Source organism: Lagenorhynchus albirostris, chromosome 9 (genome assembly GCF_949774975.1).
Source record: "Lagenorhynchus albirostris chromosome 9, mLagAlb1.1, whole genome shotgun sequence".
Taxonomy (NCBI): Eukaryota; Metazoa; Chordata; class Mammalia; order Artiodactyla; family Delphinidae; genus Lagenorhynchus; species Lagenorhynchus albirostris.
Window position 1 is genome coordinate 53,525,766 of NC_083103.1, and position 25,553 is coordinate 53,551,318.

The following is a 25,553-nucleotide window of genomic DNA, read 5'->3' on the forward strand; positions in this document are numbered from 1 at the left end:
GAACTGGGGATTGGTCTTATGGGCCATGGGAGCCAATGTGGAGCAGGGGCGGCCCTGAACCTGGGAGAGCACACACTCCAGGCGCTTGTTCAACAGAGGCTGAGTTTTCTGCAGAGATGCTGGTGGGAGGCCCGCCCTGCAATGCCCCACCACCGGCCCTCGGCCTCTTATCAGTTCTGTGACCACAGGAAAGGCCCTTCCCATCTTGGAATTTCCTCATCTGCAAAACAAATTGAGAGACCAGAAGACTAACCTCGAGCGAGGTTCCTTCCAGCCTCTGATTCTGTGACTCTGGCCACACAGCCCTTCCTCTTCCCACCCTGTGATTGGTCCAGCCTCTGTGGGCGTGTCCACACCATCCCACCCTGGATCTGCCCCCACCATCCCAGGTTGTGTCTCAGTTGGCTCTGGGGAGTGGAGAGCTCTCCTCTCAGCGTTTGTGTCTCCTCCCTGTGCACCCAAGTCCAGTTTATAATGTTCTTTCACATCCTTTGTCTGGTGTGGTCACCCCACAGCCAGAGCAGATACAGATGATTAATAATTACTTCCATTTGGGGGACCTACTGTAGCCCAGGACACTCTTTACTTGCTCATCAGTGCTGCTCATGTCCCAGGAAGAGAGGCTGCAGCTCAGAGAGCAACTGGGACCCACACCCCTCCAAGACCCTCTATTCACTTGGCAACAGCTAAGACCCCCAGGATTCTCCATCTTCCTGGCTGTTACCTCTTGGTCTCTTCGCCTCTTTTCCTCTTCATCTCCCCGACCTCCAAAGTGCACATGCTCCAGGCCCAAGCCTTGGCCCTCTTTGCTTTTCTATCCCGCCTTTTAGTGACAATGTCCAAATGTGCATCTCAGCCCCAGGCTCTCCTCAGAGCCCGGCTTATCTGCCCGTCTACTCAGGATTTCCACTTGGGACCCAACCGACATCACAACCTCCACCGAGTCTGAACCCTATAGTTCTCTCTCCACCCCCGTCCCAGCATGTGTGCGTCCAAGCACTCGGCCAAAACCCTTGTAGTCCTTCTCGGTCCTCCTCGCCTTTAAGTCCCACAGCCATGAAAAGCACAAATCTAATGGCTTCACCTTCAAAACAGAACAGGAATCCAGCCACGCCCACTGCAGCCAGCCTGGTCCAGACACGAAGCTGGGGGCCTTTTCCAACCACCCCTCAATTTCCACCACCAGCTTTACAAACGGAGAAACTGAGGCTAGGGAGGGAAAAGCCCTCCCTACAGGTTTCACACAGAAACCCTGCTAGGGCTAGCTGGGGCGTGGTTCTGCCACCACCTCCCTGAGGTCTGCATTCCCAGCTCCCGGGTAGGTTTTCTCTTGAAGCCACTTAGCAGGTCTGATGACACAGCCAGTCTATGTGCGCCTGCATGTGTGTCCCTGGGGAACAAAGAGTCTGCCAGCTGGGTTTGGGTTTCAAGACGTCTGTCCTCGCCCTTGACCGGGAGATCTTACAAGGAGGCTGGGGCCTGAGCTGGGTGGTGGAGCGTGTGGGGAACATCAATCGGACGCCGCCTCGCCTGGGAACCGGAGACTTCGCCCAACCAGCCCCAGGATCCTCTGAGCTCACTTGAGGAGGCCAGAAACTGCAGGGGCGGCCTGGGGTTCTCAGCATTTATTTCATACAGCTGTTTAAAGAGCTTGTTTAAAATACAGATCATATATATATATATATATTTATATATATAAAATATATAAAGAGGAATTGAGGCCAGCCACCCCAAAGAAAAAGCTATGTTTTATAAATATTTCTGTAGCTCCCACATCCCAGAGGAAGAAAAACAAAACAAAACAAGGAAACATTTACAACCCAAGCTAGTGGTTCCATGTGGTGGGCCCAGTAGGCTCAGACCCTGGGGTGGGCCGGGGGTCTCGAGGGCTAGGCCTGCAGAACATTCTGGTGAGGAGAGGCTGACCTCCCACTTCCCAGGATGCTGGAGTCTCTGGCTAAGAGAGGTCGAGTCTGTACCAGTCTTGCCAAACCCATGCCCCTGGCTTCTTAGACCCGCCTGGAAGGCAGCAGGTGGCACTCCAGGGCCTCGGGCTGCCAGGTTATTTTTAACCTTGTCGGTTTCCTTTGATGTCCTGGCCCTCTTTCCCGGGTGGCCCGGCCTTCTGTTCCTGGTGGTTTCCAAGTGGAGGCAGAGGACAAGCCTCCTTCCACGTCTAGCATCTGGAATTCACAAGCCAAAATCCATGGGGCGTCTCCAGGCCCCTTGGCCAGCCTCTGAGGGTCCCCGAGGAGCGGAGCAGCCTCACTTGCAGACGTAGCGCTCCACCGTGCGCTCACACCTGCGGCAGGTGACATAGCAGCACCAGTGGTACTTGCAGTGGCACCGCTCGACCACACGGTCTGTGTAAGGGTTGTAGCCGCGTCCACAGCACATGAGGTCACAGCTGTCACTGCCATGTGACGTCTTGTTGCACTGCCTGGAGGGGGAGGGGAGGTCAGTGAGCATCCTGTCACCCACCAGTCCCTCCACTCCCAGCCAGGCAGCCCCAGCCTCCTCTGACCACGGCTGCAGCCTCAGTCCCCCTTGGACGGTGTTTTGGTCTTTGGGGAATTTAAAATAAGCCTCTTTCCCAGGGGTACTTCTCACTTTTCCCTATATTTCCAATAGGCATTCGTCAAAATGAGGGGGTGTTTTGTTTCCTTTGTCTCTTTTCCTATATCTTCTACTTCTAAATACTTGAAAGTGTCTCAAGCCACTGTCTAATAATCCTATCTTCGTATTTAATCCTTAATTATATTGTAACAAGCGTAAAGATCGTTTTTACTTTTAGAATCCCAGGATAAATTCTGAAACAAACAAATGGCATCAGATGTGAGGCAAACTGAGCGTTTGGCACTCTCTTGGTGGAGACAGAGGGTCCGTCAATAATTTGCCCCCTTTGAACCAGGCGCTTCCCTCCAGTATTTCATCTTATCCGAGGCAGGCAAGGTCTTTGGGTCAGTGGAATTACTATGCCCATTTTTCCCAGATGGAAACAGGCTCAGCAAGGGCAGAGGCCTGCTCAAGGTCTCACAGGAGTTTGTGGATAAGCAGGGCTCAAGCTCAGGGGTCCTGAAACCAAATCCAGTGCATATTCTCCCCACCCTAAAGGGCAGAGAACCCATGGGCTGCCAGGGGCTGCATTTCTTCCTGAATCAGTCCTGTGGGCAAAGAAGACGCTGAAGGTTGCTATAAAACCCAAATATCCTTGCCGTCAGTTCTTCTGTCTAGCGAAGAAACATCTGTGCAGGTTGGCATTTCATCTAGCTGGGCTTAGGCTCGACAGGGATGCTGTCATGGGATGCGGCTGGATCCCCACAGCCATGTGGACCAAGGAATCCCAGAATGTCTGAGGTGGGCAAGCCCTAGACATGACCAAATCCAACCCTCATATTTCCTGATGGGGAAACTGAGGCACAGAATGGGGAAGAGTCTTGCCCAGCATCACACAGGGTGAGCACGGGGTCTTTGAGAGCTCAGGAAGGCTTCCTGGAGGGGGAGGGATCATCCAGACCATTGCATGAAAGATGAACAGGAATCTAAGATGAAGGGGAGGAGAAAGGGTGTTGGGGGCAAGGAGGACAAACACCCTGACCTGACCTAATCTAAGGGGACTGAGAGATGGATGGAGGAGCAGGGCTGGAGGCAGGGAGGCCAGGAAGGCTGCTGCCAGCAGCAGCTGAGTAAGAGAAGCTGAAGCCTGAGCTGGGAAGGAGCCATGGGGAGGGAAGCAGGGGAGCACTTTGGAGGGGGAGTCAGGAGGAGACGGCAACCTGCGTGTGGGGACTGGAAGCAGTTCCGGGCAGGAGGGAAGAGCAGAAAGAACACAGGCCCCAGAGCCAGACAGACCTGGGTTCAAACCCCAGCTCTGCTTCTTACTGGCTGTGTGACTTAAGGCAAGTCACTTAACATTTCTGGGCTTTGTTTAGTCACTCGACACCATTAGTCTCCCTAGCCTGAACCTGAAGGTCTCTGGATGACTCCTCTAGGAAAGGGCAGTGGAAGGGGGCAGAGTTTCATTTTTATTTCTGGGTCCCTGACATGCAATGTTTGAAACATGGCCTCCAACCCCAGAGCCAGACAAGACCCGTGATGGTGCCTGTGAGGGGGAGCTGGGGAGGCTGGGGCCTGGAGAAAGGGCAGGTTTCAGAGTTTGGAATAGGAACTGCTGAGGAGGCTTCAGTTCACCAGGCTGGATTTGAGGAGGGCATCTTGCCCAGCTAGGGGCCCAGCCACGTGTACCACCTGTGTACCTGCCTTTTACAGTTAACAAAGCTCATTTGCATCCAACCCCCTGTACCCGCCAAATCCCTAATCTAGTAAAGCTCACGTTTCCCCTCCTCCAGGCAGCCTTCCTTGATGTCTAGGCTGAGTCAGGGCCCCTCTGGGCTCCCCGTTTTCCCTGTCACAGTCTGAGCACTTGATGTCCCTCCCCATCCCTGGTGCCTGCCAGAGCCTCATGTAATGCTGTAAGAAGTGTCTGTGGTTGTGAACCACTGAGATGTAAGGGCTGTTTGTTACTGCAGGAAGAGCTGACCCATACAGCTGTCTGCAGAGGCCCAGAGCTGAGCATGGCAGGAAGCCTGGGGGCGGTGGGGGATAGCATTCTGAGAAAGCAAGGGTGGTAGCTGGTGCTGTGGAATGGGGCCTCCTCGTCAATAGTTTGGGGGCAAGTCCTAGGTGCAGAGTCGGGACAGCTGGGAAGGAAGAGGCCTGGCAGCCTTGGGGAGGGGAGACTGTCATTCACAAACCCTTCCTACAGCACTGACACCACCCAGCAAGGAGGGGCTGCTCCGTAAATGTGATTAGAATCACTTGCCAACCTTCCCAGGTGAGTGGTATCATCCTGTTGGCACAGAAGACGAGACTTGAGCCTTAGGTAGGTGAGGGGATTTGCTCAAGGTCCCATAGCTAGGAAACTGCAGCGTCAGGGTGGGAACTGTCCTTCCCTGATGTGCGCGCGCGCGCGCGCACACACACACGCACACACACACACGCACACACACACACGCACACACACACACGCACAAACACACACACGCACCGCCCCGTGGATCCAGGGAGACCCTCTCTTTGCTCTGGGGTCCTCAGTGTGCTTCCCCCAGGTCCTCTGGGTTCTAGAATCTTCCCCCCAACCCCATCCTCATCACACCCACCCTGGCTGCCTCAGCCCAGACTCTCGCTCCTTCCTGTCTCCCTGGCCTGACCTGGTTCCATCTTCATTCTGCCTGAGTCTCTCAATCTGGCCTCCAGATGGGAGCGTGGGCCTCCTTGCAGAGCCTGCTGCCCTGGCCTGTGAGGATGGAGCCCCCCAAAGCAGTCCCCCTCTCCTGGAGACAGGAACGTGGGCTGAGGAGGAAGCAAAAGCTGGCCAGGAACCAACTATGTGCCAGACACGTTCTCAGACACCCTCACTCTGGTTCAATATTCTTTTAACCTGGAAGAACACTAGTTTTGTGGAATGCTATTAGGGGCTCCTTAATAAAAGAGTTCCACAGCCAAACACCTCTGGGAAACACTGGCTTAGACAGATCCTTTACTGCGGGATTCCTCAGAGCCTTTAATATGTTCTCGTGCCTTGCAAATCGCCAAAGAGAATTTCCAAACGTATTTGATTGCAGAACTATTTCTTTATAGCATTTCAGGACTGGGTTCCTCCTGAACCATCTCTGGGAAGAGCTGCTCCCCTGAATCCTCACCAGCCCTTCCTGGCACATAGTAGGTCTGTAGTCACCACTGGCTCCCTCCTTCTCTCCTGTCCTGAATCGGCTTCAGCAGCTGTGATGGGACCTGCTGTAGGGACGCCAGCTCTGGCTCTGAAATGGGGGACCGGGGGGAGAAAGCTGGGATCTGGGAGGTGGGTGAACGCAGGCGGGGGCATGGGAGCGCCGTCTGTCCACAGAATGCAGGCCGACCTCGCTCTCCTGCTGCCCCTCTGAAAAGCACTTGTCCTGGTTCCAGCTCCACACTGTGCAGACTTCCTATGCGGCCACGGGCTGGCCACTGCTCCCACCTCCCCTTGTGCCTCAGTTCATTGGTCCAGCTCACAGGTTGTATGACATTTATCCTTCGCTTATTCATTTGATGGACATTTACTGAGGATCTATTTTATGTCAGGCAGCCTCTTTCCCAGCCCCTGTCCCCCAACAGAGTCACTGTCTCTTCCCCTCTAGGGGGCAGGTGGATGGGGGCCTCCCACGAGCCTCTATTCCCCAGGAGCCCCTGCCTGAGCAAGGTACATAACAGCCATGCCCAGGAGCTCTGCCAGGGGCCCCTGGGACCCCACACCTCCACCTGGCGTTCAACTGGGCGGGGACTCCGTTCCCCGAATGCTGACTGTGTGCCTAGCCCCGAGCTGGGATGGGGCATGTGCCACATGGCTGATGCTTCCTGCCAAGCTGGCGGCGGGCCCTTACCTGTCCTGCGTCCCATGGGAGCCCACCTTCTCGTTCTTCATGCAGAAGTCAGGGGAGCTCTGCAGATAGACGAGCTCCGAGTCCTTCACAGGCCGGATGTCCAGGTCCTTGGGCACGAGGTGCTTGCGGGTGCCCATGGGTCGGTGCACCACCTTGGTGGCCGACAGGTAGCGGGTCTTGAGGTCGGCGGCCACATCCCGAAGCTCCTGCAGCCCCTTCCAGCAGGTGCGGATGGAGCAGGAGCCGGACACCCCGTGGCACTTACACTTCATCTCCAAAGAGGCACGCAGAGCCTGCGGACAGCGGAGGGCGTCGGGCTGGGCAGCCAGAGCCCCCTCCCTGGCCTGCCCCGGGGCCCTGCCCCACCCTTCTGCCTGCCAGTGCTCTCAGGGAGTCACCACCTGCTCCGGGCCTCAAGTGACAGGGCTTTTTGCTCTAAAGCTGGGGGGTGTTGTGGGTCCTTAGCTCCTCCTCCAACCTGGGGGGCAGCTGGGAGGGGCAGGAAGAGAGTGGCTTTTGCAGGGCTAACGGACGCCATCTATACACCTAGTGTACCAAGTGCTCTCACACTTAAAATGGCTTCATCATCACAGAAGCCCTTCATGGGGGATATCATTCATTTCTCCATTTAAAAAAGAGGAAATGAAGGTTCAGCGAGGCTGAGTCTCTTGCCCAAGGCTACACAGCTAGAAGATCTTGGGCTGGGATTTGAACCCAGGTCTGAGGGCAATTCCAAAAGCCATGGCTTTTCATTATTCTATGCTTTTTCTCTCTCACAAAATGCTTGCTGAAAAGAAGGTGGCAGGGAGAAGAAAAGGAAGGGAAGGAGGGAAGAAGAGGCAAGAGGTGGGTGCTTGTGGGGGGCGGCCCTGGCCTGGCTGGCCGTCCCCTCTGCTGCCTGTCTTCACATGTGCTGAGCGGGTGTGTAACTGCTACCTTGCAGAGTCGTTGAAAGGATTCAACGAGATGACATATATGAAAGAGTTTTGTGAACTACAAAAGTTAAATCAATATTTGGTTTTGAAAAATCAGTCTAAGTAAGAATTATGGTGGAGAGGGGAGGCCTGGGCTTGGGGCCTGGGGAGACACTAGCCCTGGCTTTGGAAGTGACTCTGTGCCACCATCTTCCACGGGCCTCAGTTTCTCCCTGCGTACCTGAGGGGCATGAGTTGGGACGCCTTCTGCAGGCCTTTCAGTTCTGCAGGCTAAGCGCCAACTCCTTGCACACAGGACTCAGATCCCTCTGCCCACCCCCCCGCCTGCCCTGTGTACTCTACTGCAAGGGTTATGGGTCCCCTGGGCCTACCCCTGCATCAAAAAGATGGGGAAACTGAGGCACACGGAGGGCAAGGACTTGCCCAAAATCACACAGGGAGTTAGTGAGGAAGCTGGTCAAGGTCCCAGGGCTCCCTACCCCTCACAGTGCCAGGAAGTGGGGAATGAGGGAGTCCACTTGGGTCTAGAGTCTGGAACTGTCTCAGCAAAGCCTGTGGAGAGCACATAATGAAGTGAACCCGACTGCAGGGCACATTCAGCCTCCCAAGGGCACAAGGTACTTCTGAGTCATCCAGGAGAGGTAAACCACATTCAGCTCCTCAGCTCAGAGGGCGGGAAGGGGCCCAGGCTTCCTGAGGCCATGGTGCCGGTGCTGACCGCGCTGTCATCTACCCTCCCGGGCCCTTGCAGACGGCCCCAGGGAGGCCAGCTCCTTGGCATCAGGGCCCCTGGGAAAGGGCTGATGTGCCTCTGAGGCTGAGGACCCTGTCTGGACTGCACTGTGGGACGGGACGGCTGTACCCCTGGCAGCATGAGGCTCAGGCCTGGCCATGGGCAGGAGTGGGGCTGGGTTCTTGGGCAGGAGGCTGGGTGAAGGGCTCCCAATGGGTTTCCAAGGGTGTGGGGGGGTGGGCCAGCAGGGTTGGGAGGCAGGAGTTCTGGGTCCCTAGCCAGGTTCTGCTACAGATCCACAGGGTGACTTGGCCTCAGTTTCCCCAACTGCCCAAAAATGGCCTGGACGTCCTAGAATCCTTACAAGAGGGAGACCAGAGAGAGAGGAAGGTGAGGACAAGGAAACCTCTAGACCTGGAGTCCCATAGACCTGGGCTCCACTGCACTGTGTGTCCTTGGCCAAGCCAACTAAGTTCCTTCTGCCCCACGTGGTGCTTCTGCATAATGGGCCTAACGGGGCTGCAGGGAAGAGGTCATGAGATGTCATCCACACCGGACACTCTGCCCCTCCAGGACCAGTTCCCCATCTGTAAGGAGGGGTAACAGTACCTCTTCACAGTGTGGTTTTGTGCACTACGGGAGAGAAAACTAAACAAGGACCCACCACAGTGTCTGGCACACCGATTGGTACAAAGTTGTTTTTTTTTTAATTTTCAAAAAATAAAAAGGTCCATTCATTCACTTATGCATTCACCCCAACCTCCTGTGGAATGAGGTGAGGAATTAATGCAACACTGATAATAACAGACATGGAGGGGAAACCGTGTTTAGGAGGTTGGGGTGGGTTTTGGAGCTGGGAGAGAGTCCCCATTAGATCCAAGGAGACGACCCTTTAGCAAGGGTCTGCTGCTCCGCAGCCCTCTCCATGCTTCCTTCCACACCGGCCTTGGCCCAGAGCCCCAGAGGAAGAGCCTGAGGAACGTGACCAATGGGGACCAGAGAGCACCAACCCACCCCATTTTATAGATGGGAACAACTGAGGCCAGGGAGGAAGTGACTCGCCCAATGTCACACAGTGAGTTTAGAGCTCCTGACTCCCAGCTCAGTGCTCCTTCTGCTCCACCGACGTTCTCCAGCCCAAATCCTGGTGGACCCCCTGGAGGAGGAGGAGCCAGGCAAGCCCCAAGCAGCTGGAGAGGGAAGAGCCAGGGGAGGCCAGGAGCACATCAGTGTGGGTGGATCAGGGCCCGTCCCCCCGCCACCCCTCCACCAGGGCACACTGGGCGGCCCTTTTCCGGCCAATCGGCACAAGCACAACCATCTGGGGGGTGGGGGTGGTTACCTGTCTCCCCACTTCACTGTTGTGTAGACGCATCAGTTTATTGGCTTGGGATCCTGTTTTTTTCACCTTCATAGGAGCATCGGAAAACTTGGCCCCCATGAGGAGCCCGTAGCTGAGGTTGTCCGCACATCCTCCCCAGCGGTTCCCGGGCCCGGGTGGCTCACCTGGGACGGGGCCGCAGGAGCAGCCGGGCAGGTCGCCGGAGGTGCAGGCCCGGGCGATGGCGTGGCTGATGGCGGCCGCCGACAGCGCATACACGAAGGCTGACTCCCGGGTCCCTGTGGGGAGGTGTGGGGTCAGCCGGGGCGGGCGACCCGGGGATAGGACCCTGCCCAGACCTGAGGGCCCCCGCCTGCCTCTGCGGGGTCGGGTGGGGACAGGGGCAGCAAGCAGGTGGAGGATGGCACGACGACCATTCATCTGTCACGCCCCCATCCTCCCCCAAACGCACTAGCTGACCCGCACACTCTCTCACAAAGCACGCAAAGCCAGCCCCCCAGGGCACACCCTCACTCACACACTCACCATGCTGCACTTTCCTCCCTGCTTGCCCTGCACCCAGCGTTAGGGGCTGCTTTCGGGAAGAGAAGGCCCAGTCCCTGAGCTCCTCAAAGACCAGTGAGCAAAGAGCCCGCTGTGGGGTGAAATGTGTCCCCTGAAAAGATATGGTCAAGTCCTGACCCCTGGTCCCTGTGAATGTGACCTCATTTAGGAATAGGCTCTCCGCAGGTGTAACTGACCTCAGATGAGGTCATTAGATGGAGCAGAGTGCGCCCTAATGCAATGACTGGTGTCCTTATAGGAAGACGGAATTTGGGATACAGAGACAAAGAGGGCGGAGGCCACGGGACAGAGGCAGAGACTGAAGTGATGCAGGAGCACCGAGGAGCACCGAAGCCTGCGGCAGCCCCAGAAGCTAAGAAGAGGCAGGGATGGATCCTCCCCCAGGGTCTTCAGAGGGACCCCTGCTGACACCTTGACTCTGACCTCAGACTTCCAGCCTCCAGCACCGTGAGTCAATTCTTCTGTTGTCAGAAGCCCCCCAGTGCGTGGGCCTTTGTTACAGCAGCCCCAGCAAACTAAGCTGGAGCCCAACGTGCCTTGGCAGCGGGGTGTCCTGGCCTTGCGTCCAAGCAAGTTACTCCCCTTCTCAAGCCTCAGTATCCTTAACTGTAGAGTGGGAATGAAAATACCTACCTCACAGGCTTGCTCTGGAGCTCAGATAATTCAGGAAGGAAGGAGGCTTTGTAAAGTGCTGCACAAACGTTAGCTGTCACCGTGTGGGGGAAAGATGAGATCCACTGGGGCATTCCTACCCTTCAAAAGCCTCTCTATGATACACAGGACCCCCAAATCCACCCCCAGAAGTCACCTCCTCCGGGAAGTCTTCTCCACAGATGTTCTTTAGTCCCTACATCACTTTGTGCCTTTCCCAGCACCTTCAGTCGGGATGGTCTAGAATTAACTGCTCCACACCTGTCTGTCCCGAGGGCAGGCTCAGTCGCATTCTCATTACAGACCCCCCACCCCCAGAGTCTTCCTGCATCATTCATTCCTTTGTTCAGGCGTGAGGGGTACATGTGCATTTGTACTGTCATTCAGGCTCCCCGCACTGGTATATTCACTCACTATATGTTCATTCATTCAACAATTCACGCCCCAATACCCATGTCCACCACCCATCCGTGTACCCATCCATCAGCCAGCTATTCACTCATCCCCCCATCACACTTCCAGCCATCCATCCATGCATTCACCCACCTATCTAAACACACATCGATTTATGCCTGAATTCATCCACCCCACCCCACCTGCATGCATTCCGCAGGCCCTAGCAGCCTCCGCTGGCCCCCTACCTCTCTCCAGGTCAAGCAGGTAGTTGGGGGCGAGCTCGATGGAGGAGCAGTTCCAGCGCATGTCCGCGAAGGCCCGGCGGCAGGCCTTCATGACCTCGCGGGCGGCGTGCACGATGGTGTGCATGAGCTCCAGGTTGCTGCGGCACAGCTGCACCTGCGCGGACACCAGGCCCTCCAGCTGCTTGCAGTGCTGCGTCTGGTTCAGTGCCAGGGCCGCCGGGGTCTTGGAGAGCGCCCTGCACACAGGCCAAAAGGCAGCAACCAATGGAAGGGCAGTCAGGGCCGTGAGGGGCCATGCTGCTTCCACCCGCTGTGCCGGCCCCAGCCTCTCCTCCAGTCTTGGAGCCTTTGCTGGAAGGAGCTGGGAAACCAGGAGGCCAAGCACTGTCCCCAGCAGAGTAACGGCTCCCCCTCCCGCCCCCGTGTGACCTTGGGCACATCACTGTCCTTTTTTGGGCCTTATGCCCTCATTCATAACATAGGATCCTGGCCCCCATCCTACCTAAGCTTTATTATAATTATACTAACAATAAACAGTTTTATAGCTCACAAAGCACTCATATCCACTGCCTTATTTAGTCCCACACAGCTGTGAATGATTACTCTTCATTCAACATTCATTCAGTACTGAACAATGCTAGACGCTGTGCTAAGTGCTGGATTATTATATCATCATCGTCATGGTAATACATACTATTAACGGACCATTTACTAGATGCACAGTGTGAGCTAGGAGCTTCCCACTATGGCTTCGTTTAATTATTAAACCCATTTATTAGGCTGTAAGATCCCACATACAGGCAAGAGATTCATGAAAAGATTAAAGAGCCACTCAGTTTGCTGATAAATTGGACTTAGCCATTAACTTGCTATGTGACTTTAGATAAATCACTGTCCCTCTCTGGGTCTCAGTGTCTACACCTCTAAACTGTAGTTCCCAGAATGGGTTCCAGGGAGACACTCTGAAAAAAGGGATCCATGGTCAGTCAAGCACAGTTGGGGGATGTGATATACTACAACCCGCCTTGAAGAGTTAGTAATGCACATTTACATTTTAAAGGCCCTGAGAAGTCCTGCAGCAAAGCGACAGGCTTGGTTTTGTTTAACTTCCAAGTCTGCTGAGCACAAAACCCTATATTTGAGGAGTGCTGACCTCCTCCATGCTTTGGGAAATGCTGGCCTAGGGGGTCCCTGTGACCTCTAGTGATGTTATAGGACCTAAGAGCTTCCAGATCCTGGTTCTGGGCACTGGGATTCCAAGACTCTAGGACCAGGGGTCGAGCCTGCATTCAGCTTCCTCCCAGGCCTTCTCTGAGGAGCAGACTGCATCAGGCAGCCCCTCCTCTTAAGTGGAGGCTAGAGGGACCCCACAGCCTTAAAGGGTTCCACATAGACCCACCCCCTACCCTAGGGCCAGCTGGTCCTCGGAAACCCAGCAGAGACCCTGGAGGGACAGGTGGCAAGAAGGGGCCAATCTTCAGGCCCAAGTGCTAGGTGCCCCACTTGCTGGGACCACAGCAGACCTCACCCAGCGTCAGGACCGAGACCTGGTGAGGCCCAGCTCCTCGAGGCCCTGGCCTGAGATCCCAAGAGAGGCAGCCTGGTGCCAAAGAACAGCACGGGCCTGGGCAGACTCCTGGCTCTGTCACCCCCACTCCCCTTGTGACCTTGAGCAAGTCAGGTAGCCTCTCCTCTCCATCAATCTCCCAGCATTGTCTGAGGGATTAGCTCAATGTGGGTCACATGCTCTGCCCAGGGCTGACACATCATGGTCAGGGCTCTGTGATGGAAGCTACTAGATTACTGCGTCGGTGGCCTTTTCCTACCTTAGCTTCCTGCACCCACTCAGTCAAGGCCAAGGGCTTCCATCTGACCTCAAGGCCCCTCAAAACCTGGCCCTAAAGCCCTCTCTGGCCTCCCGTCCTTGTCCCCCGTGTGTCCTAATACCTGCCACACCAGACTCTTGGCTTCTCTGACAGGGACTGCCCTACTACCACGCGTATGCCCAGGCTTTTCCTGATGCCAGGAATGCCGTTCCCCTTGCACCTGTACCTAAATGAATAAATGAACTTGATTTACTTGTGCAAGAAATATTTACTAAGCACCAACTCTTCCCAGACATAGATCCTTTCCTCAAGGAGCTCCTCGTCTAACGGCTGCACAGACCTATCACCAGTTATAAGGCAATGGCCCAGATGTTCCAGTTCATGGGCTGGCCCAGGGAAGAGCTCAGGCTTTGCGCACCAGCTGTGTGAGCTGGGGAAGTTACCCAAACTCTCTGGGCCTCACCTGTTATAAGAAAATGATAAATTCTACTTCAGAGGGTGATGGCAAGACTTAAATATGACAATGGATGGAAAGCACTCGGGGCATTCATAAATGGGAGGGAGTCAGAAGACCTGGGTTGTGGCTCAAGCTATGGCCTCTATGTGCTGGGCAATCCTGGGTAAACTGCTGCCCCTCTCTGAGCATCAACTAAAAACTGGGGACTCCTGGAGGTCTTGTAGGGGCTGAATGAGTTCATAGGTGCTACACTGAGTACTAATAGTTAGTTTGCTTCCTGCTGCCTCTCTCTGCCATGCCCCACTCATCCTACACCTCCAAAATACAGAAATCATCCCCGAGGCCTGGGAAGCAGACCCAGGGCAAGTGGGCATGGCCTGGTGTCTGTGGTTGGAGTGGCACAACCCAGCCTGTCTGAGATTGACTGTGGGTATCTTGGGCCATCTTCCCTCACTGCGACCCCTGGCCCATCCCTACCCCACCGAGGCATGAGGCAAGAAACCTTTGGTGTATCTGGATGCGGACCTCAGGCATGGTTGCCTGACCCTGCCTATGACTGGGGAACCTGCTGCCTGAATTTCGGCAACACGTACTGGATGAGGGGTGAGCACACAGGGACAGATATCATCCCCTCAGCCTGTTTCTTGGTTGTTACAGCCCCTCTGCCACCACCTAGCAAACACTGTCCACGCGCATGGACCCACTGTCCCAGGTGGGCACAGCACTCCCCAGTTTACAGAGCCTCTCATTTCATCCCATTCTTACAATGCCCGAGGGGCCTGGGAGATTATCACCCCCTTTGTACAGAGGAGGACGCTGAGGCGCTCCAGTGCCCAGGCGCTCGGCCTCCTCTGGACACTATCCTCCCTCAAACCTGGCCTCACCTTCCCAGGTCCCCTCTCTTCTGGGCTTGGGGCCGTCCACGCTCAGCCTGTCCTGAGCCTGCTCTGCCCATCACCCTTGCCCAGCTTCCATCCTCCCCCTCTGAGCCACTTTTCTGTTTCACAACAGGAAGGATTACAGGAGATACACGAGAAAACACCCAGCACGGTACCCGGCACACAGCAGGCGCTCATGCAGGGTGGCTGCCTCCCAGGTCCTTCCCCTGGGCTCCTGCTCAGAAAGTGGGTAACGTAAGCTGAGACTTTCCCTGGGGAGCTCAGGTTGCGGCTCCCAAGCAGGGGTCCTCTGGGATCCTGGGGTCTGGGGACCCTGGGCCACTCTGGGTCAGTCTGTCCATCTCTTAAGTCATCAGGCATCCACCTCCCCAGCTGGTGGTGAGAGAGGTTCGATGAGGGAAACCCGGTGAGGATGTTCCCAGATGAGGCACAGACTGCCCAGGTGGGCAGAGGACAAACGGGAAGCATTCTGGAGGTCCTGGGTGGGCGCAGGGCTGCGGAGAGAGCGGCTGGGACAGAGCGGCCAGCTGCGGCGTGCTGGGGGAGGCCTGCTCGCGGGAGCGTGCAGACTGGGAGATCAGGAGGCGGGAGGCAGCGGATTCCGCTCCCGAGGAGGGCGATGCGGTCATCTGGTAATTAGTGGTAATGACCGTTTCTAACTAAGGCCCCCTTGGGGAGGTAATCAAGGATAGGGTGGGAGGCGGGGGAGTTACCCGTCTGGACATCTCCTCCGGCTTGCCTCACTGCAGCACACCCCTAATTGAAAACATTTTGGTTTATCTGGGGGTGGGTGCATGGGGGAGAGGGTGGAAGAGAGGACAGGAGGAAACAGAGAGTTCACAGGCGAGGCCTATGCCCAGGGTGCCGCTGGGGTGGCCGAGGTCTCTCTCATTCAGGACTTGGGGTTCTCCTGGGAATGGTGGGGGTGGGGGAGGCGCAGAGACCTGGGTTTCAGCTCCAGCTCAGCACATCTAACGTTCCACCTTGGGCAAGTCACTGCCCCTCGCTGGGCCTCAGCGTCCCCACCCCATTGTGGAAGTGGGGACACTGAGGCCCAGAGAAGGGCAGGGCTTGCCCTGACCTGTACACAGCCAGCCAATCAGAGGCAGAGCCAAGCTAGAACCCAGGACTCTTATCACAGGCTAAGGCTCTTTCACTCCCATTGTAGAGATGAGGAAACTGAGGCTAACATGATTGATTTGCCTGAAGCCTGGCTCATGGCTAGTGAACTGGCAGAGCTCAGGCTGGGACCCAGGCCTCCCAACTCAGGTCTGGTGCTCCTCCTGGCCTCTCTGCGGCAGCTGTGTCCCTTCTGAGTCTCTTAGGACTCTTCCACAAGAGGCCCAGCCCCGGAGTAAGCAGCAGGCTTGGGGCTGACCGGGGTGGGTGGAGTGGCCTTTATGGGTCCTCCCAGCCACCCTAGGCCTTCCCCTCACTGGGCAACCCCCGTGGTTCACAGAAGGCTGGAACCATCCTCCCTGCCCACACTTCTGGTCTGAGTCTCCCAGCACCTGGCTTGGGTGGGAGGTGAGGTAGGGAGGGGTCCCCCAGGTTATTTCTGATCAGGTGCTTCCACCCCTTCTCCCTCACCCCCTACCCCACAGACAGCCCAAGCTGAGTCTCAGGTCCCCAGTGAGTGGGCAATCTGGGTCACTCAGCCACGTTTACTTTCATTTCCCATGTCAAATGCCCCTTTCCTCTTCAGCTCGCTTTCCAAAGCCCAGGGCAGCAGGGTCCTCTGGGACATCCCCAGGACAGCTGAGTCTCCTGGATGAGTCCCCAGCTTCCCATCCCCACCGTACCCTTCCCTGTGCCCAACTGTCCTATGGCTCCCTGTGACCAAAAGGCCCCAGAGCCACCAACTTAACTCCAAGTCCTGCCTCTGCTGCCTGTTAGGTGTGACACCCAGTTCGTTAAAGACCCACTGAGCCTCCACTTTCTCTTCTGATTAATGAGGGTGATGGCAGAACCCACCTCACATGGCGGTTGGGAGATTTAAATGAAACAACATACATCAAGCGCTTAGAACAGTGCCTGACATGTACCAAGGCCACATACATATACAGACACACAGAGTTGTTATTCTAAAACTCCACTCCTTCTCCTGCTTCCCCCTCTAACTTCAGCTCCAGCAAGAGTTTAACCACTATCAAAGAGGTTTGGCTTCATGGAGCCTGTCTCCCTGGCTTCTCATCCCACATCCACCATTAATTAACTAGCTGTGTGACCCTGGGCCAGTTACTTAACCTCTCTGTACCTTAGTTTCCTCATTGGTAAAATGGTAGCGATAAGAATGTCACCTACTTCATAGGAGTGTTATCAAAGTTAAATGTCTAAAGCTCTGGGGATTTACTAGTAAGCTCCTATAATTCCTGGCTTCTCTGTTTCCCCACACGCATCGTCCTACCCCTGCTGTTCCTTCTGCCTAGGATGCCTGCTTTGCATTCCATCCACGGCCATCGAAATCCTATCTATCCTTTGAAGCCAGACTCAGAGTCACCTCCCTTATGTGGGGCTAACCACACCTCCTCTGGGCTCCCATGCTCCCTCTCCTAGGACACAGCCCAAAGTCCACTTGGTACGTTTTATATGTCTGTCTCCCCCAACAGGCTGGGAGCTCTTTTAAGGCAGACACTGAGTTGCACTCATTTTTTGTGGCAGCCTGGGCTATGCAGTGGGGACAGCATGGATGTTGGGCTGAACTAGCCATCTATTTTAGACCCTACCCAGCCACGTGCCAGCTTGGGGGCCTGTAAATTTCTCAGAGCCTGTGCGTTCCCACCGTGGTGTGGGAATTACAGCAGTGTCCCACCGTGGTGTGGGAATTACAGCAGTGTCCCACCGTGGTGTGGGAATTACAGCAGTGTCCCACCGTGGTGTGGGAATTACAGCAGTGTCCCACCGTGGTGTGGGAATTACAGCAGTGTCCCACCGTGGTGTGGGAATTACAGCAGTGTCCCCCAGAACACTCTAGGGGTGAGCCCGGTTCTCGGCCTCTGATCCTCCTTGGGCCGGCCCTTTAACAAAGCCCTTCCCTCTCTGGACCTCAGTTTCCTTATCTGTAAAAAGTTGGTGGTGAGTGAGGAGGGCTTGGGCTCCCTGATCAGAGGTTCTCACCAGCTGCGACAGTGTCAGGTACCAGCAGTAGAAGGAGAGCGGCTGATTTCTCATAAAATCAGTCAGGACTGACTGAGAAGAGCTGGTGCCCCCAGGCTGGGAAGCTGCTGAGCTCAGGCTTCTCCTTACAAACAAGAAATGCAAGAAGATGGGGTTTTCCTCTCAAGAGAATTAATGGATAACTAAGCCCCAGAAGGGGTAGGGCTGGTGACCTCGAGACTGTTTGCCGGTGGCCCAGCCACTATTGCCCCGTCTTCCAGCTAATCCATGAACCGTCCTCGAAGCCCTTCCCCAGCCCATAGTCTGTCCCACGCCTGTCTTATCTGCATGGCTCCCCGCCCCGACCTGGAACTCTAGGCTGTGTCTTGTCCTGGACTTTTCCACAGCTCAGGGAGTTCCTCCACCCAAAGTGCCCTTCTCTCACTGCCCCCACTCACCAAACTCCCAGAGACTCCTCAGGCCCATCCTAGGAGCACCACCCACGAGAAATCTACCTAGGGTCCCAAGGATGTGCCCCCCACCAGGTGATCTCCTCTCCTCTGGGCTCCCACAACACCGCCCTGGGCTCTCCCGGGGCACTTGGAGTTATTTACAGCCTGGGCTTATCTCTTCCAGACCAGAGGGCAGCTCCTCCAGGAAGGGGCTGGCTTTTACTCCTTTCTCCCTGCCCTCCCTGCCCACAGCCCAGCACAGAGCAGGCACTCCCTTCTGCTGGATGGAAAGGAGTCTCTCTCCCACTTACCCCTCCATTAATAATTTCTATCTAAAGGACTACCCTTCAGCATCCGACAGTTTATGGGGTTCTTTCATGAGCCGCTTCTCATCTTACCCTCCTTTGACAGAGGAGGACGCTGAGGCTCCCAAGAGGCTGAGTGACACTTCCCCAAGGTCACCCAGGTGGAGGGGTCTGGACTGTTTGAGAACCTCCAGCTAGGGTCAGGAGACTGTCAAGGAACATAATATTGAGCAGGCCTTGTGTGCAGGGCGCAGACCCTCGAGATTGGGCCCCTTGACCACGGTCTTTTTCCATCTGTCCCTGTGGAGGTCTTGTGCAACCTCCGGCCGCACGGAACAGGGCAGTTCCATAGTCCTCCACGCCCTGTCTTGCTCCTCCCGCAGGTAAGGACAATATTTAACAGAGGAGGAAAAGGAGGCTTAAAAAGGGTGACTTGCCAAGACCGCCAGGCAACTTCTGCTCCCGGGTCTTGGGCACGCTGGCCCGATCCAGGGGGCCCCTTAAGGCTCTCCGCCTCCCCCAGCCACGGGTCCCGGGGCCCATGGGCGTGGACGCGGGGCCCTACTTACAGCCACTTGATGCCATAGCACACATTGGTCTGGAGCGCCAGGGCGAAGAGCAGCGCCTGGCAGACCTGCGGCCGCGCCCTCATCCTCGCGCGGCTGGCGCGCCGGGGGGTCGCACCCTGGGGAAGCCGCGCCGAAGTCCCGCCGCGCGCCCGGCCGCCGTCGCTCCTCCTGCGCGCACGCCGCCTGCAGTCGGGGAGAGCGGAGGCAGCGGGTTAAGGCTGCGCGCGGGGCGGGGGCCACGCCGGGGGGGGGGGCGTTTTATTCAAATTACAAAGGAGGGGTCGGGGCCCGGGGAGGCCGGGCGCGCGGCCGGCGTAGCCTCCCGCCCCGCACAGCCCGGGACGCTGCCGGCGTCTGGCTCGAATTAAATGCCTCCGGAGCGCGGCCCAGGACTTGTCCACCTAGTGCGGTCCCGGCGGGAAGCGAAGAGGGCGACAGGACCAGAAACTCCGGAGAAACCAGGCAGAGACACAGCGAGAGGGAGAGAGACCCTCAGAGAACGAGGCTGAAAGACATTTGGCAGAGGGAGAAGCCCGGATAGGCACACAGTTCTCGAGAGGGACGGAAAGAAGACGAAGGGGGTCGAGGGCGGAGACCGCGGGCGGGCGAGGGGAGGAGCAGATTCGGGGCCCAGGATCTGGGTACTCATCTCCGCAATATTAATTGTTAGTTATTATGGGCCTGGCCATTCTCCTTCCCTGCTGGGCCTCGGTTTACCCCCTCTGTAAACTGGGGACACAATTGTGATTCAAATTGTGATTAGGACATAATTCACCTTTTAAAAAGAACATTCACCTAACGCGATCGCATTCTTTCCTCCCAGCAACCCTGGGAGATAGATACTATCACTGCCCCCATCTCACAGATGAGAAAACGGAGGCGCGGAGATGTGAAATAGGGTTGTTCAGCCAGCGAGCGGCAGGTCCATGCCCGTGTTTTACTCGCATGTCTACCCGGTGTCCGGTGAGATCATGGACCGTGAGAAGACAGGGAAATGGGGGCTGGCTCTGGGCATCAGTTTCTCAGCCTGTGAAGGGGAGGATGAGAAATGGGATGGCAAAGGTCTTTGTACAGTGAAGGCTGTTCAGGGTCCTGAGTCTCTGAGTCCCTCTAGCGGTGCCCTTCTGGAGGGTCGGATGGTGCCCAGGCCGGAGCCAAGGCTGGGCAGCCTGGCCTTAGCTAAGCTGGGAAGCTCACGGGGCCGGCGCGATGCCGCCTCCGGCCGCCAGGCGGCGTCCTGGGGCCGCGGAGTAGCCCTTACCCCGCCCGCAGGCCGCAGAGTCGCTTTCTCCGGCTTTTTTCTTTTTCTCCTTTTTTTCCCCCTCTTCATTTCACATCCTTAACTCCCTTCCCAGCTTCTTCCAAATTTACCAACAACTGGCGTTCTCCCGGATGCAAACACAGCCTCAGCCCCTCTACCCTGGGGAGGAGCAAACAAAGGGATTCCTTTCTAAAGGGTTTGTGGAATTGGAAAAAGGAGGCGCCTTAGTGGGGGCGCTTGAGCGAGAAGTGGGGGGGGGTTTCCCATCTGGATGTGTGACCTTGGGCAAGCCTTCCAGCACCCCAGCCTCAGTTTTCCCTTCTATGAAAACAAGGGACTGGACTTCACGCATTTCCTGAGGTCTTTCCAGCTTCCAGTAGCCTGCGGTTCTTCTGAACTACCCTCTGCCTAAGTTTCCACTATTACGTCTACCTGCGTAGTGTGTGCATGTACGAGTGCGCCTTAAGCGCGCGCGCGGGCGCACACACACACACACACACACACATTTTAAATCCCACTGTTTCCTGGAACCTTCGGCATGACCCAGAGCAAGGCAGGGAGAAAACTCTGAATTACATTTTCTTTCTCCTCCGCAGAGTCCCCCAGCTGGGCGCCTAACACCGTGGCGCTCGCTACAAACTTTGCTGAATTATGGCACGGGGGCGGGGAGGCGGGGGTCGCAGTCTAACTGTGCCACCTCTTCCCACCCAGCCTGTATCCAAACCTTTTGTCTTACTGGCCCTGAAAGTTTACCATACTCCTGAGAACGAGAAAAGTATCGGCTGGATATGGCGGGGGGGGGGGGGAGAGGATCAAAAACTCCAGCCACTGTCTCTCCTCGCCCCCACCCCCTCCCAAAGTGTGGGCTCCCCCCTAAGGCGCCCAGCATTCCAGGGTAGGGAGGAGAAAAGGTTGCACTCGGAGAGACGAGAGCCCGGACTCACAGCAGGGGATCCGTGTCCAGCCCAACTCGCCCAGAGAGAGGAGGGGCCGCCCGGGTCACGGCGCACGGGGACCCAGGCGTCCAAGCTACCCCCGGCTCTTTCGGAGCGGCCCCGGTAGTCCCGGGCTTCTCCCTTCGCTGTCCCAGCACGTCGCTGGGGGAGGCGGCTCCTGGCTTGGGCCTCTGGGTTCTGACAGGTTATTCTTGTCCAGTGTCAGAGTGTCTAGGACAGCCGCGCGGGCCGCTGGGTCACCCTCAGCCTGCGCCTCGCGGGTCAGGGAGCCCTCGCCTCCCTGAGCCCCCGGCCCGCCAGGGGGCGCTAAACCGGGGTTCGAGGTGGGATACGCAGCAGCCTCCCGCGCCCTGGGACCTTGGGCAAGTCCCCTCCTCTTCCTGGACCCCCGTGTCCCCCCTCTGGGGATGGTATGAGGTGTAAAGTAAGTGCCCTCTCAATTCTGGTCTCTCTATAAGACATCCACTTGCCGTGGTCAGTTCCGAACTGCCCGACCCCTTGCTTCGGGCCCGGCTCGGAACCTCCCTTGGGGTCAGGCGCGTAGTGGGCCCGCGTCAAAGCACAGTGTCTTTGGAGAAATAAAGGGTCCCTTCCTCCTCCCGCTGGGGATAAAGTTCAAGCTACCTCTCTTGCAGCGGGCGACAGAGGAAACCTCTGGTGCACACTCTGGGCACCGCGAGCGCAGTAGCCACGGCCCGGCTCTAACAGGTGGTTGTAAGGCTTGGGCTCTGGAAGGCCCTGGAAACCCCGCTGCCAGGGCGGCTGCCCCTCTGAGGCAAAGCCGGCGTAGACACGCCGAGCTTCCCCTTCCCGGATGAGCCTGCTCTGGGCCGGGAGCCGGCACCGCGCGACGGCGCTGAGTGTCCCCGCCGCGCGCCGGCGCTGAAGTCTCCGGGTGCGCAGCTCGCAGAGCCGACCCGGAGAACCGGTGACGCCGATTCTGCTTCAAGATTACCTGCGACGCCAAGCGAGGCGGGGCCGCAACCCGGTTTTGACCCTGGCCGCGAGTCTTTTGAGATGTGTCTGTTGGGCTGCGGACGATGCGCCGGTGGCCCGCGAGACGGGTTATTTTGGAAGTGGGAAGGGTGGGGTGGGGTAACTCGGGGCACCTCCCACTACCCCCTCTGGGCCCGACCCCAAGCCCCTATGGACCGTGAGGGTCATGGAGGCACCTCAGCTCCGAGAGTTGGGAGGTGTGGGGCTCGTGCGCGAGCTCAGCCAGATGTTCGGGGCTGCTCCAGATGTGCCTCGGGGCCGGGACAGGACTTTCCTCCTCCCCACCCCCTAGCCTGGAGCTCAGGTCTGTAAACAAACTCTCGGTTCTCCCCCTTATCCCGTCGCTTCTGGGAGCAGGTCTCAAAGCGAGGTCTCCGCCCCGGTCCCCCAATTTAGCAGGAGCTGCCGTAGTTCTCTACCTTTTGCCTCCCTCTCCTGCCCCGCCACACACACCCTCTGCCACAGGATCCAAGTCCCTCACCCCCGGGATGGCTCGGGCATGACCTCATCTGCGGGCTGACTGGGAGGGAGAGGGTCGAATCGGGGGGAACAGGGCCGGGAAGGCTCGAGGCGGGCCGCGGGAACTGCACAGCCCACCTCCACCGCTCATCCGCTTAAAGCCCGCGCCCCCAGCCCCCGGCGGCTGCGCTCGGTGAGGGGAATGCCGGGGAGAGCCGTGGAGGAGAGGTATGGAGAAGGTCTTGCTTTGCTTACCGGGAGCGGTTGCTCAACGGGGTCACGCCTTCCCCCTCGGACTCCCGAGCCCCGCGCCCTGGCAGGTCCCCGCTGAGAGCCCGCCCGCTGCCCGCGGCCACTGCTCACCTCCTGGGGCGCTCGCCTGGCCAGGAGGGCGGGGGAGCGGCGAGCGCAGCCCCCAGCGGACCCGGGAGCTCTCCGGGCTGGGCAGGCGGCGAGGGCGTCCTCTTCGCGAGCTGCCAGAGAAGCACGCCCGGGATCCCGGCGGGCAGAGGCCTGCTGGGGTCCCGCGGGGACTGGGGCGCACACTCAGGCTGCTCTGGAGGGCGCTCGGCTCCCGGGGCCTGCGCTCGCCCGCTCGCCGGAGCTCTCCGCCTCACCCGTCACGGTCTCTGGTGCCGGCCGCCCGAACTGCTTTATAAGGCACGGGCAGCTGCTTTGATCCGCCCACGTCAGCGCGCCGAAACCCCACCGGGTGGCTCCGGCCTCGCGCGGGGGCCGGGGGCGGGGTCCCCGCGGCTGCCACGCACCCGCGGCGCCAGCGGCACGAGAGGACGTCGCACCCTGTTGAGTTACAAAGAGGAGACTTACTAACTATAACTATAGCTGGTGTGTACTGAGCGTGCGGGCTGTGAACCTACTGCGCGCCTGGGGCGCTCGGGGGCCCAGGTGGGGAAGGTTTCTAAACCTCGCAGCAAGCCCCGCGAGGATCCTCAACCCCGTCTGGTTTGACAGAGGCGGAAGCCACAGCTCAGAGGGAAGTCGGCCTTAGGTCTCATTCTGGAGCCCGGGCATCACTAGGTGTTGGTCTTGCAGCTCGGTTACTATAAGCATTGTGCGTCCGGAGAGCTGCCTTGGCGTCCCAGTCCGACCTTCGCCGGGTCACCTCTCCAGACCTCTGGTTCCAATTCTGGGAACTCTCAGCAAAGAAAGGAGGTGCGAGGGCTCTGCGCTGTGAGGCGGCTATAAACCTTAGGCACCAAGGAGGCAGGTGTCCCATCTATGGGATGACCGTTGGGGAGTCTTCTGGGCACCTTGTCCGGGTCCCTAGGGGACCACCAGCTGAGGACCGGGTTTCAGAAGCTAAAGCACACTAAGGTGCTTCTTGTGTGGTGTAGACCTAGCCTGGGGTTGGGGCTGGGGCTGTGTTTCTGGGGCAACTTCTCTGGGACCAGTTGAGTGCCCACACCTCCCACGCCCACCTTGGCCCTTCCTGGCTGACAATACTCCCCTCCCGTTTCTAACTGTTGGGTCAGGTGCTGTGGTTTCCTTGACTTCTGTCTTCCCCACACCCCACCCCAGGGGCCTCAATCCCAAGAATGATCTAGTTCATTAGCAGAAGGGAAAACAGATTTAATGAAAAGAGGCTTCTTTCAGGTCCCCCCAAGACACCCTAACTCTATTCCCTGTTCTTTGCAGCTGCCTGTGAAGTGGCACCCACAGGCTGTCCTAACCTGGCTACAGATGCCTTCACATACATCACACACATCTGAGCCCACAGAACCCACCACAGGCTCTCAGCCATGCAAGTGGCAAGCAGCCAGTTCCCCTTGCACACAGGACTGGGACTTATCACCCCACAGATGGTCACAAACACATTCAGTAGGTACTTGGACATACTACTTGCCCACATGCACATACAAGTTGAACGGCCATACACATCTAGATGAGGCCGAACACGCAGACTTTCCCCAGCCGGTTCACGCACAAACACACCTGTTTCCATGCACACAGGGAGGACACACACAGCTTCCAAGCAACACCAGTGCACATATACTCCTGCTTATAGTCGCAGAAATGTCTTTGCGAACACATGCTGGGACACCCTCATCTCTTCTTCCAGAGCATTGGAGTCCATCCCATTATAAATGCCATGGGAAGGTAGTGGGGCTTTGGGTGGGGTGTGGGATACACTGCTGCTCCACCTAAGAGGCTACCGACGGGGGTCAAAAGAGTGTCTTTAGCTCTCCCATTCCAAGGCACTCTGGCCACCACAGTCAGAGCCGTTCCAGGTGACTTCTGTCCAGTTGGGATGCATTGTCCTCTGGGTCTAGCCCTTTGCTCATTTCAGAGCTAAACCGGTTGCTTCCAAGTATTTGCACAAGCAGTCTTTCAGTCAGAAGTCTTCTGGCTCCCAGCTAGATTAGGTACGGAGAGCAATTTGGAGTCATGTAGACTTGGGTTCCACTGTGCCCAATTCTATCTTTACCTGTGTGATCTTGAGCAAGTTGCTTACACTCCCTGAACCTTAGTTTCCTCATCTATAAAATGGGAAGACTACAGTCCCATCAAATCCTCTATATTCTCCAAGATGGGGATTAGTACCCCATTTCATAGATGTAGAAGTTGAGGCTCAGAACGGAGGTGCTGGCAAGGGTTGGACCTAATATTTGAACGCAGATCTCTAGGGCTCAGAGTGCACTATAGCTGGTGGCCCCCATTGAAACAGAAGGCAGGAGGATGGTGACTTTGCATTTTCTGGAAAGGAGTTGAGGGAGGCCAGGAGAAGATCCCAGGTCTCCTGAAGCCCAGCCCTGAGCCCTCTGGGACCCTCCCAGCCACTCAGCTCTGTCCTGTGACTCAAGATCCAGGCATCAGCTAGGACTGGGACCCCTGCCCTGGATGGGGAGGTGGGGGCGAGGGGTGAGCCTGAGGAAGTGGTGGCAAAACCTTGAATTGAGAGTCGAGGGAGACCTGGGCGAGGGTCTGCTCCTCCCTGCACCCCAGTCTCCCCACTTGCATAAGCGGGAGTGCT

The 25,553-nt window shown here is 57.2% G+C and overlaps 1 protein-coding gene across 10 annotated transcripts; it reads right to left on the minus strand.

The window, feature by feature from the left end:
* Nucleotides 1-1,625: 1,625 nt before the first annotated feature.
* WNT11 (Wnt family member 11) lies at nt 1,626-23,194 on the minus strand. Of its 10 annotated transcripts, none has more exons than XM_060160086.1 (6): nt 22,925-23,194; nt 18,890-19,072; nt 11,286-11,521; nt 9,430-9,707; nt 6,420-6,712; nt 1,626-2,440 (listed from the first exon to the last, which is right to left on the minus strand). In XM_060160086.1, exons 2-6 carry the CDS (start codon nt 18,970-18,972, stop codon nt 2,266-2,268), a joined length of 1,065 nt encoding a protein of 354 aa, XP_060016069.1. In that variant the 5' UTR covers nt 18,973-19,072; nt 22,925-23,194; the 3' UTR covers nt 1,626-2,265. The 10 variants fall into 10 exon arrangements, with proteins under 10 accessions (XP_060016069.1, XP_060016070.1, XP_060016071.1 ...); XM_060160087.1 differs by having other exon boundaries at nt 22,817-22,933; XM_060160088.1 differs by lacking the exon at nt 22,925-23,194 and adding an exon at nt 22,062-22,120.
* Between the last annotated feature and the right edge of the window lie 2,359 nt (nt 23,195-25,553).

Coding starts and splice junctions, on each gene's coding strand:
- WNT11 (XM_060160086.1), bottom strand. CDS start 18,972: ATGAGGGCGCGGCCGCAGGTCTGCCAGGCGCTGCTCTTCGCCCTGGCG. Junction 11,522..18,889: donor TGCTATGGCATCAAGTGGCT/GTAAGTAGGGCC, acceptor GCCTGTGTGCAG/GGCGCTCTCCAAGACCCCGG. Junction 2,441..6,419: donor TCCCATGGGACGCAGGACAG/GTAAGGGCCCGC, acceptor CTCCCCCTCCAG/GCAGTGCAACAAGACGTCAC.